Source organism: Perissodus microlepis, chromosome 10 (genome assembly GCF_051167445.1).
Source record: "Perissodus microlepis isolate ML-2025 ecotype Zambia chromosome 10, ASM5116744v1, whole genome shotgun sequence".
NCBI classification, from domain to species: Eukaryota; Metazoa; Chordata; class Actinopteri; order Cichliformes; family Cichlidae; genus Perissodus; species Perissodus microlepis.
Genome location: NC_140470.1, coordinates 27,393,214 through 27,405,713, shown reverse-complemented (window position 1 = coordinate 27,405,713; position 12,500 = coordinate 27,393,214). Strand labels below are relative to the sequence as shown.

The 12,500-nt window shown below is 41.1% G+C and overlaps 1 protein-coding gene across 1 annotated transcript; it reads left to right on the top strand.

Moving 5' to 3' along the window:
* Window positions 1-32: 32 nt before the first annotated feature.
* LOC146379595 (F-BAR and double SH3 domains protein 2-like) lies at window positions 33-11,316 on the top strand. Its single transcript, XM_084940884.1, has 7 exons — window positions 33-2,718; window positions 4,157-4,252; window positions 7,197-7,380; window positions 7,465-7,688; window positions 7,918-8,128; window positions 8,216-8,280; window positions 8,362-11,316. The coding sequence occupies exons 1-7, from the start codon at window positions 2,587-2,589 to the stop codon at window positions 8,443-8,445; spliced, it is 996 nt and encodes a 331-aa protein (XP_084797010.1). The 5' UTR covers window positions 33-2,586; the 3' UTR covers window positions 8,446-11,316.
* The last annotated feature ends 1,184 nt before the right edge of the window (window positions 11,317-12,500 follow it).

Below are 12,500 nucleotides of genomic sequence, written 5' to 3'. Positions count from 1 at the left end.
GCCTTAGTGCCTCCCTCCTTCTGACATTGTAAAGGAACCCTAACTTTATTATTTTTTTAATAGTAAGATATATATATATATATATATGTATGTATATGTTTTTTGTCCTCAGATGAGGTTTGAAGTGTCTGTGTGGTGCAGCTGGTCTGGTCTGTCTCTGTACAGTCGAGGCTGCACCCACCTATAAAAGGTGGAGGCTCACCAGGACATGCACACCTCACAAGTTCCCGGCTCTCTCGACTCGGTTGAAGGCGGGTTTCTTGGAGAAGGGGAGGGCAGTGAGGCACAGTCCCCCGACGCCCCTCGAGATGCCCCTCCTTCTTCGACTAACCCTCTGCAGAGGAGCCGTGAGAGCCAGGAACTTGTGAGTTTTGTATGTCCACTCAGGCATCATTCAAACCTGGTCTTTAGGAAGTTCCTGTCAGAAGGAGGGGGCACCGCGAGGGCGTCGAGGGGCGGAAGGCGGTGCCTTATTGCCTCCCTCCTTCTGACATTGTAAAGGAACCCTAACTTTATTATTTTTTTAATACTAATATATATATATATATATATATGTATGTATATGTTTTTTGTCCTCAGATGAGGTTTGAAGTGTCTGTGTGGTGCAGCTGGTCTGGTCTGTCTCTGTACAGTCGAGGCTGCACCCACCTATAAAAGGTGGAGGCTCACCAGGACTGCCCACCTCACAAGTTCCCGGCTCTCTCGACTCGGTTGAAGGCGGGTTTCTTGGAGAAGGGGAGGGCAGTGAGGCACAGTCCCCCGTCCCCCGACGCCCCTCGCGATGCCCCTCCTTCTTCGACTAACCCTCTGCATAGGAGCCGTGAGAGCCAGGAACTTGTGAGTTTTGTATGTCCACTCAGGCATCATTCAAACCTGGTCTGTAGGAAGTTCCTGTCAGAAGGAGGATGGACAGTGAACATTTTAAGCCCACTCGGCAGCGACAGATGGCCACCCCTTCCTGAGCCTGGTTCTGTCGGAGGTTTCTCCCTGTTAAAAGGGAGTTTTTCCTCCCCACCGTCGCCAAGTGCTTGCTCATAGGGGATTTTTTGGGCTTTTTTTTAAAACCAACCGCTGATAAGTTCACTGGCATCAAGTTTAGGACTCTGCAAATATTTAAATGGATAATTCGTCATCAAGTGAGGAATGATCCATTTAAATCATATTTGAGAGTCACATATATTTGTATATAAATATGATTTGTTGGACAATAAGGCCAATCACAGACTAATTTGGACCATTGGGAAAAATTTAATCAATAAAAAAAATTGTATAAAATGCATGTGTCATTGTTTCATATTGATTTCAAATAACATACCATTTGATTTCAACATATTTTTGTTACACTTGCAGTGGTGTTATTTTGTTATGATCCTGTTCATTTTAAATAGAAATAGAAATGTAAATCATCTAAATAGAAATGGAAAACTAGAAAAATTAAAAATATAGCTTTACTAATCTGAAAGTTATTTGTCATTGGAGCCATCATTCCCACAGTGGAAACACATTATTTCATATTATGTTCAATTCAGTAGTTAAAAGTATCAAATTTAATAATGTCTATTTTTAGTTTACTTTGTTAATAAACACATTTTTTAGTATTTTAGAAACACTAACATCATACATATCCAAATATGAAGCAATGTTTTAACTCCCATTTACATACAGACCTGTGGCCAACTTTATAAACCATTTTGAATTTTTTCCAGCTGAGGCGTTCAAAATAGATATACTTTTGATTGTCACAGTGTTATTTGGCCAGCTGCCTGCCTAATATAACATAACATCACCACAATATTTTACATTAAATGAGGAAATGTATCTTTGTTTCCTCAGCTAAGACTGCTTGGCTGCTGTAGCTTGTGTTTATGTTGAGAGTGACATCTGATTTAAAAGCAAGAAGCAAAAGCCACTGAGCACCATCAGTCAGCACCGAGGCAATGCTACAAATTTAAGGAACGAAGGTCAATTCTTTGTGTGTGTACATGCACAGAGCACATGTGCACACGGTTGTGCAGATTAACTCACAGATGTATATGACAACTCACGTTTGTGGCATTGACATTGTTTTCCAATCTTAAATGTAATACATACATTTCCGTCATTGGCCATAATTCTTGCAAGGAAGGGACTCAAAGGTCACAAGTTATTAAATAAAATTCATTAAACACACCATTAAAAGAAGTTCACTATTCACTCCTTAAACATCATAGCTAGCAGCAGTTATTTATATCTATGAAAGAGAGAGCTTAATTGTTTGATTAAGCTTGATTGGAATGTCAGCTCCACACTGTGGCTGGTTGATTAAATAAGTTGGGGGAGCAAAAGTAAAATGAGCTACTTGTGGGATACTATTTAACTTGGCTTGGCTTGGCTTGGCTTGGGTAAGCTGCTCATTTTATGCTCATTTTACTTTTCAGATGGTGTCAAGCCTGGCAGTTTGGTGTAATTGTTAGCCTAGTAATTCATAGTAATATATTTCTCACACACAACCTCAACCTCTGCCTCTCCATGTGAGCAGAGACGCAGCAGCATCTTCTTTCTACAGGAAGCCTGATTAAAATGTGAGGCATTGATACGGTGTACAAGATGAAAGAATATAAAACTGATATTACTAAACCTGATTTCCTTCCATCTATTTTCTGCTGCTTATCTGAGTCCGGTCATGATGCCCAGACGTCCCCCTCCCCAGCCACCTACTCCTGCTCTTCCTGGAGAACAGTGAGCCGCCACTCTGGTGCCTTTCGGTGTAAACGAGTAGCTTTCCAAATAACTCAGCTCTTCATCATGTTTCTAAGGCAGAGCTCAGACATCCTTCAGAAGATGCTCATTTGTGTCAGATTTTAGCCATAGGTAAAGGTATGACTGTAGACTGACGGGTAAATCAACAGGGATCAATACCCTGCTCCTCTTTTTTCCAATACAAGTTCCTCTATCAAATCATTTTTTGACACTTGAGTCAGCAGTCCAAGCAGAGATGTCCAGAAGTTCCTTTTCCCACTTAAGTGGTATTTATGGTCACACAAATGCGTCTGACAACAGACAGGCAGCGAATACTGGGATACCACGGCGAGCCGGCCGAGATGCATAATGTGTCCCAATGTGTCCAGTGTGTGTTTGGTCTGCCCTTACCAGCTCGTCTAGGAGACATCCTGGAGGCCTCCTATTTCAGATGCCAGTCAAACCACCTGCACTGGCTCCTTTCCTTTCTGTGAATGATCACAGTTGAGGAGGAGAAGCTATGCTGTCCCCTGGTATGGTCTCCCCAAGGCAACTGGTTCTTGATGAGGGGCCAAACTTAAGTACAATTCAAAAGACCAAAGTTACTAGCCTGGGACCAGTACTGGGGAGGTTTCTTGTTTTTCCAGAACAGCTGATAGCTGTGCCCCATGAGTTCAGCTTAAAATATCCACACAGGTACTTCGTCCTCCCTCGGGTGGGCAGAGAGCTTTGTGGTCCAGGTGGTGGTCCAGTCCCCGGCTGCTTTAGCTGGCTTTAGAAAAAACCTGAAATTAGAATTAAAACTCTTTGTACCTTCACCTGTGTTACTTACAGTGATATCTTATGTCATTTGTTAACTGTCTCTTTAAGCTTTCAGCAGCTGGAGGGTGAGCGTTTGTTAAAAATAGTCTGTGTGAAAATAGGCAGGCGGTGAACTCGAGCCTGTGATACGTTTTTAATGTCAGGCTGTGACCACAAACACCAGAGTGGTCATCAGCATTCAGATCAGCTGGTAGTAACCAGAAACGGCTTTATGGTCATTCTCTTAATTGTTATTGCCGTTTTCTTTTATTTGACTTGTGTAAAATAATAAAAAGCTGATTTGGGTTCATTTCATAAGCAAATCAAATAACTTAATACAACAGAAATAAACTGACAGAGTAATGGAAAATAAAAAATTATAAATGTGGCCCTAAGCTACACGGATCACTGGCCACAATTCATTCAGCTGGAGGTCTTTTTTTTTTTTTAAAGTTAATTTTAAATAGAAATAAATGTGGGCAAGAAATTAAAACTAAATAGGGAGCAAGCCTGAACCCTAAAGGCTTTACTAAGTGTTAATTATGCAGGTTTAGACATGGGCTGATTTGTAAGCTTGTGATAAACCTTAAATAAGTATATATGTATATTTTTGTCTGTTCCCTTGAAACGCATGCAGGTTCTGCAGGAGTTTCACCAGCAGCTGTTTGTGCAGAAGAACATGGCGTTCCAGCAAGCACCAGACTTCATGTTCCAGCCTGTCGACTCAGACACGGTAAATACTGATGTTTTTCTCTTTTTATTCATTATTAAATGCATAAAATATCACATGCGATTGCTTTTAGTGATTATTGGGGAAAATAAACTCGTATTTATTACGCATGGAATGAAATCCCCAACCTTAAAAATTTAGAACTTAACATGATTTCTCTAAAATGTTCAAGTAAAACTTGAAGAATAATTTTTGAAACTATTAAAATCCAAATCTCAAAGTGTTTGGGTTGCTTTTAATACAAATTTTGTAGCATAAAATAAGGTACGTGTTTGACTAATTTAGTTGGCAGGAGGTGTTGATCAGTTTACTGGAAAATCAATTTCTACAGAAAGGTGAAGTGAAAATGTGGATCCTTCAGGTTTGAACTGCACAGGTTGGAAACCACAGATAAAATGCTGTAATGAAAACAGATCAGAGGAGATTGTTGAGAAGTGGAACAAAGCTCAACAGATGACAGATTCATTTGTTTAGACAACAATCAATACAAAATCAGACGAGTGGAACAAGCAGCTCACGGGCATCCTGAAAGCTGAGCTGGCCGGGCCACGTGGCCACAAAAGCCCGGACTGGACTGGGCTCAGGACCTTGATGCTCAAAGCGGCTTTAGGCAGAGCAGATCCACCATTTTGGTCCAGAGTTAAACATCTCAACAATACCAGATGCAGAAAAGATTTTTTGTTTTTAGACATTCATGATCACTGGATTATGAAGCTTGAGAAGCTGGGGGATGACTTTTCCTCTAAATTGATACACAAGCAGGAAAAAATGTTCAATTTTTTCTAATTTTCTAAAAATTTGTAAGTAACAGACAAAGTAGCTCCATTGTTTGAGTGTCAATAATCTGTCTGCACTGAAATAAACGACTAATTTAAATAGATTTTAATCACAAAAGTGCTGCACACACATTATGGAACAGTCTGGGTAAGAAGTCAAAGCAGGAAACATAATAAGTCCTGCGTGATTGGTCTTTATCTTTGTTAGTCTGAACTATGAGCCTGAAGGCAGAACAGTGAACTCTTGACTTTGTACTGTACTCCTCGCCCTGCACAGGAACTTAGATTATTTCCCATTTTTAGTTTTTATTTACAGATGTGTCGTCTCATTTCCTCACCGTGGGACTATTTCCAGCTCGTGTTTGTTCCGACTTTATCAGACTGTTTATCTTCCTAAACAAATGCACAACCTCTACTTTTAATTTGCACTTCAGTACACACACACACACACACACACACACACACACATACATATATATATATATATTTATATACACACACACCTTTTAAAAAGCATATCTTAACTAGTCGCTGTCCTAAACACAGAGGAATATCTGCACAATATAATGACATTTTCCATTTTTATTGTTAATGCACACCACGCACTTATTCCTCTGAACTTCACACTTCCAGGAAGTGTAAACAGATAAACGCGTGCTTTAAAGATTGTCTCAGCTCATTGTCCTCACTGCTAAATGACCTGTGATTATAAGACAAGATACAGACACAGTAATCTGGAAAAGACTGTCACTGTTTTCCATTTACTTTTGCTTCCAAGCTCTCGTTTTGTCTTGTGCTTTAAATCAAAGAGTTTCGCCTCGTTTTAGAAGTCCAAACACTTGTTGTTTATTCATCTTGAGCCATAAGGTTATGAAAAGAGACATAGTATCTGCAGTCTTCTTTATCTGTGATTACCTGGTCTATTTCAGTCATTTTAGAGGCCATCAAAAGCCATCCGGCAGCATCAGGCAAAATCTACCTAACTGATATCTGACAGATGCCAGCTAGAAGATGATCCTGGTATAAATATGGAGAAGTTTCATTTGCACTCACTTGGTAGCACACATGTTAAGAGCTTTGAGAGTTTTACTCAAAATGCTGTATTCGCCGGTGAATTAATAGAAAACACACAAAACATCCGGCAGCACCGATGTTTGCTTCTGTTTCTCCACATCATAGAGATTAAATTGGTGCAGGATTGCTGTTTGAAACTACTTGAAACAACTCAAAGTTGATTAAAGGAAACAAGATTTTGGCTTTAGATTGTGGCATGTGGGTTAAAGTTGATTATTTGCAGTTTTTTTGTTTGTTTGTTTTTTACCAGAGCTTTAATGTGTTTTTCCAGCCCTGTTAATTTCACATAGATATCTCCTGTACTTATAAAATTATGAATCTTCAAAAGCGCAGTTGAAAAAGTTTTACATTTCAACCCACCACTATGCACTTTCTGCGCCTATAATTCCTAAAAATGTACTAAAGTTATTACACATATATATTCAGCTGATTGTAACGGGGTCATGTGGGGTCATGTGTGTGTGGAATGACCCAGGATTTTTATTTTATAAAACACCCGCAGGTCTGAACCTCCCTTTCTACATGATAGCCCTGTGCAACAGGTCATGTAACATGTAACAGGCCTTTAAAGTTAGGTAAGAAGTTTACAGAAAATCAAATGCTGCTGTTCACCTCCTGATTGCCTCAATATGGCTGGTGAAATGATGCTGCTGAGATAACTTTCCAGAGTTGCTAAATTCTTCCTTCCTTCCTTCTTTGCTTCCCTCCGACTGTTTTGCATCTGTTACGCTCTCAGCTTTATGGATTTCTCAGTTCAACTTGACTGCCTGGATTGTTTTTCAGTGCCAGTTCAGGTCTGAAACCTCTGCTGTGGTCAAAATCTGCCCTGGGAGCTGCACTTTAGGTGACAAAAGTAGATATGCGTATATAAAATACACATCCTAAACTCCTTTACGAGTCCCATTGCTGACATGGGTGCAATTCAGGTGCAATATTTTATGTATATTTACTTAGGTGATTATCTTTTCATACAGATATAGTGTTTTAATGGGGTATTTATTTTAATGAATATAATCATACATAAAAATGTGAGCAATATCATTTATATAGATCTGTTTTAGAGCTGTGATGGCTGTGTGCATTGTCTGTGTTTCCAGGCCAGAAACCGTAGCGGACAGGTGGGCTACGTCCCAGAGAAATACCTGCAGCTGCCCTCCTCCAACAGCCTGCTGAGCATGCTGCAGTCGCTGGCCGCGCTGGACGCCCGATCCCATTCCTCCAGCAACTCCACCGAACCTGAAACCGAACTCCCAACCGGCTCCGTCAACGGAGACTCCAGTGGTGAGATCCGCCTCCACCAGATAATATCGGAGTTTTGATTTCCTGCTTTGTTTAATACCCTCGTTGCCACTGTCTGTGTTGCAGTTTCATTCGCAAAGGCTTTGTACGACTACGCGGGACAAACGGAAGATGAGCTGTCGTTCCCAGAAGGCGCCATCATCCGCATCCTGAGCAGAGAGACCCACGAGGACGATGGCTTCTGGGAGGGCGAGTTTAACGGCGTTGTTGGTGTGTTCCCCGCAGTTCTTGCAGAGGATCTCACCGTGACCAGCGAGAATGGAGATGGGCAAAGAGATGGCAGCGCACAGGTAGGCTCACGCTGACTTAAATTTCATGTTCTACACAATTAAAGTTCTTCTGGTTGAACGCACACACACTGTGTCCCCCCCTGGATCAGCTGCCTCTACATCAGCGCAGTACAAATCTACTGTAGCAACTTATTTGTGACACTAAGTCCTGTGTTGTTAAATAATTTATTTCTTTTTATTTTATATAAAATATTAAAGTTTGCACACCTGTCCACTGTTTGTGTTGAAGGCTTCCCCGTCCACACTCTCTCAGTGCGTCCGCTCCCCTCGTGGTCCCTTCCAGCCGGGACCTCTCCACAGCAGCCCCCTTCAGACCCCCACCGTGTCCTCTCCAGTGTCGAGTCCCTGCAGCGCCACAGCCTCTCCCATTGGCCGACCACCCTCCTATCACAACGGACACCACAGACCGCCGCCGGCTCCACACAAAAGCCCCTTTCACAGTAAGAATCTCTGGTTTGTCTGTGAGTGGTTATCTGTAAGAAAAAAGGCCGGTGTGAATAATAATCTGCCTCCTCTGCCCTCTTCAGGTCCAGCACAAAGCTCCCCCCAACCCCCCAAATACCCGGAGAGCGGCGGTGGCACCATCCGACCCGTGAGTAAAACCTTCTGTGGTGACATAAATGACAGCAGACTTTTTTATCTTCATTTTAACTGAGCCGGTGGATTTTTACAGGTACGTGCCGCACCTCCGCCCCCGAAGCAGCATCCTCGCGGGCAGGTGAAGTGGCGAGAGGAGGTTGAGATCACACTGGTGTGAAGGCGGCACCCCCTCGAGCAGGGACTCGTAAAACACTCCCAAAGGAAACTTAAAAACTCCTGAAGACGCCTGGAGACGGAAGAAGCCCCCCCCCACTCGGAGAAGGAACACCGCTGCGCCTTTTTCTTTTAACTTCCCGTTCAGTGTTCTCGTTTCTCAACACTACTTTACCCAGAGTTTGTACAAGGCTTCATTCTCACCCCCGAACAGTTAATAAGGTGATAACGAGCAAAAGAAGTTGATAGAAAAGTTAGCATCATTTTATCCGTTAGTAAAAATCAGTGTGTTTGGACTCGCTGGCTGATATTTTAGGGAGTCGAGCTCATTCGTTCCCTTGCAGAGAGCTCAGTGTGGTATCATTCATCAGTTCGAGCGGCCAGTTTGGTTCTAAAGAACATGCAGCTGACTGAATGAGGCGTTTCATGATATTTAACGCACCGACAGCATAAAACAGAGTGGTTAGCTGATGAGCAGACCCTGGATTTTCTGTTGTTTGAGACTCGGTCATAGCAGCGTTTCATGTTAAAGTAAAACATGTTAGACTGGACTGACCTTGACCTTTGAGAGGTCAAACTGAAGGAAGCGTTTGTGTTTTACCTTCATTTTTCTGTTTATGAACAAAGACACGAGTCTGCAGAACATATCGTCGATCAGGCCTGTGTTCCCTAGATTTAGACACATTTCACACCCCTTCAGTGAGTCTTGATGATTTCAGCTGTGTTCTGAAAAGAGAAACTGAACCCTTGAACACATCAGGGAACTGTTCACAGAGGTCCCAGAGACCTCTATAGGACCAGAAGTCTTTTACAGACGCAGGGGTCGCCCCCTGGTGGCCTGTAAATAGAGTACAGGTTTTTTTTTGTTGCTTCACTTTTCCAACCTGGCAGCTGTGTCAATGTTCTGATGTCTGTGGTCCTTTTTGGCAGTGACGTCATTCCCGAGTTTGTGCATTCCAGCAGGAAAGTCAGAAAAGCAAAGTAAGATGGGATTTATTTTAGCTGCAGCACGTTCATTGATAGAATGTGGTAAGTGCTTAGCGTGTGGCTTATATCATGAGTCACAAATACAGGTGAGTGACAGAGCAGATTATGTTTATGTTCTCTGTCACCATCTTGGATTGTTGAGGCTGCTCTGACTTTCCAAGAAGGAAATACTAGTTGAGGGGGAGTTCCAGATGAAAATTACTACTGGGAGCTCAGGAATTCCCGACTTCCGACTCAATCTGGAATGCACCGTAAGCCAAGGGCCAACAAGACAACAGCAGATATTTTGACGTCGCCCCCTGGTGACAGGACAAGGTTACAGCACCATTGTACAACCACACCGCTGCCTTCAGTGACCTTGCTTTTTAGGTGTAACCACTTTTCTGTATCTCTGTTGACACTTAATCGCAAAAAAAAATGTTGTTTGAAGTCAAAATACAAAGAAATTGTGAGCAGTAATGGGCAAAAATAGTCTGATAATCGCTAATCACATCATCAGCAAACCATAAATCAATTTTCTGTTTTCACCTGAGCGATCTTTAGGCTGCCCGTGCTCCACACGGGTATTGCACATGTTTTCACTTCTTTTTTGGCTTCATTAGTCGATTATGTTTAAGATAAACTGCCTCCTGGCTCCGGTTTCACATTAAAGTCTCTGCAAGAAAACAGATAAGTTCTTCCTTCAGCTCGTCGGAAAACATCACTTCTAACTGATCGTGTTATGGATGCCTTAGCTGCAGAATTTCTCCTCGTTTATGGATTGAATAAAGAATTTTTTATGTTATAGTTATGATTTCGCCCCCGTTGTGTCTCACGTCGTAGCTCTTTGTTACCACCATCAGATTCACGTCTATGCAACAGAGCTGCACTTGTGAGCAAACCAAAAGTCTCCAAAAGAGGCTGGTCCTCTCCGCCGACACACGTGACCGCTCGCGGTTACACAAACAAGGGAAAAGTGGCAATTTTTACCTGTGATTGTTTTGGATCCCTTATCTTTTTTTCCCCTTCTAATGTTTAGGAAAAGTTTAAAGTGGGAAACATAGCACGTAAACACACAAACACACAGTCTAACTCTTTTGTTTTTATGTTGCATAATACAGAAAAAAACTGTTTTTACGACACTAATGATGCCAGTAACAGTTGCTGTTGGGGAGGACAGTTTACACTGAGCATGTGCAGTTTAAAGATGCCTTTTATTTTTAAGGAGGAAACCATCCTGAGCTGCTAGCTGTCCAGTTTAAAAGCACTTTCTGATGTCTTCTTATTCCTTTTCAGTATTGTGGATGTTTTGTTCAATATTTCCTGTTTGATGTTTGTTTACCAGCCGTATTGGTATCAATACTTCCTGTTATTTAGCCGTAAATAGCCATTGTAGTGTCTTTGATTGAGATATGACTTATCGATCGTATTGATAGTTTACGGAGAGCTTAGAGATGGATATCTGTGCAAGTAATGGCACAGCTTTTTCCCCCTTTTTTGTTTTTAGAATTAGGATTTTAAGAAAACAAAAACAATTAAACTGTAGCTGAATCTGATCAGAGGAAAAGAGGTATCCGTCAGCCGTGACGCTGCGTTCTCGTTGATCTCCTTGAGATCTGAATGACATCAAACTTATTTTTGAAGTTTGCATTTACCCTGTTGTATTAAAAGAATAACTAAAGTTTCTTTCCATTCCAGAATTTTTTGTTAACCTGTTTACTGGTCTTGATTATGCATCAAGTCAGAATCTGAAATTCATTTTTTTTAAAAAGGACGTAAAAACTCCCACGTTTTACAGCGTCGGCTATGCGGAGGCTGCCAGGCGTCGTATTTACACACCCATGGATGTTTAACTGTATTTATTGTGTACAAATAAATGTGAAATAAAGATAGCTTAAATGGAACAAGACTCTGTTTTAACTCTTAATTCCTGCATCCACCTGTTTAAAATATATTATTTTAAAATAATGTGTTACATGACTACACAGAAGGATGTTTCAGCTCAGTATATAGCAAATATAAATAATTCTTAATTTTAAAATAAACATTAATCTGATTATTAAAAAAATTATTGGACAAAAAGTACATGGAAAAAAGAACTCTGTGAAATAGAAAAAATAAAGTTCAATATCTTGAAAATCAAATAGAGTACAAGCTTTGTTTTCTTCTTTGTTTTCTGTATTTATCTGTTTGTATAAGACAAACAGTTTATCATAAGTAACTGAAAGTCTTTCGGCTCTTTGAAGAAAAACTGATGGGATCCAACAAATAAACATAACTAAAAACTGCAGCCTCAAAAGTAAAACTCATTTGTTGCTGATAACGAACGCAAATCCAAAGTGTTGTTGTTCCCACCCCAGAGCAGCAGGTGGCAGCAGCACGATACAAAGGAACTGTACTGTACTGGGATTTCTGTTCGTTTATTTTATATTTTTTCCAAAAAAAGAAGCCGTTTTTAACGTAAACTGTTGATTAAAGAGTTTTTTGTTGCAGTTTGACCTTCAGCTGAACTTAATGTTGGGTTTCTATTGATTTTAAAGAAGCTATTCGCTGAGAGGTTGTCATAATTCATGCATGAAAGGGTTAAAACTTATCCTTTGTTTCATTTTTTAGTGAAACTCTGGTAGAGTAGCTTTGAAACTGATAATTCAGCATATACTAAAAAATAAAAGCCTTTTCTTACAGTATATTTGTGTGTATTTTATTTTGCAATATTTCTAATTACCACACTTAAAAGTGAACAGCCTGTAATGCTATCATGACTCATCACTCAGATGCGTTTTCGTTTGAAAACGCATCTTTTTCTCTCCGTTTTAGCCTTCCGTCCACACTGAGACAGCGTTTTCGGTCAAGGAAAGCGCAGCGTTTTGAAAACGCTCTCCAAAGCGTATACATTTGACGCCGTTTTCGCGTAGCATTGTGGAAAGCGAACTGGAGCCTTTTTAAAAACAATGATTATGTAGTGGGTCAGGGCTGCTCGGGGTTCTGTTTGTACAGTTATGTTTTGTTTATGTTGCCATAGTGACAGGTGACGCCCTCTCGCTGCGACGGTGTGTCCTTCCGGGGTCAGAGGGCGCCCTGTGTTGTTGTTGT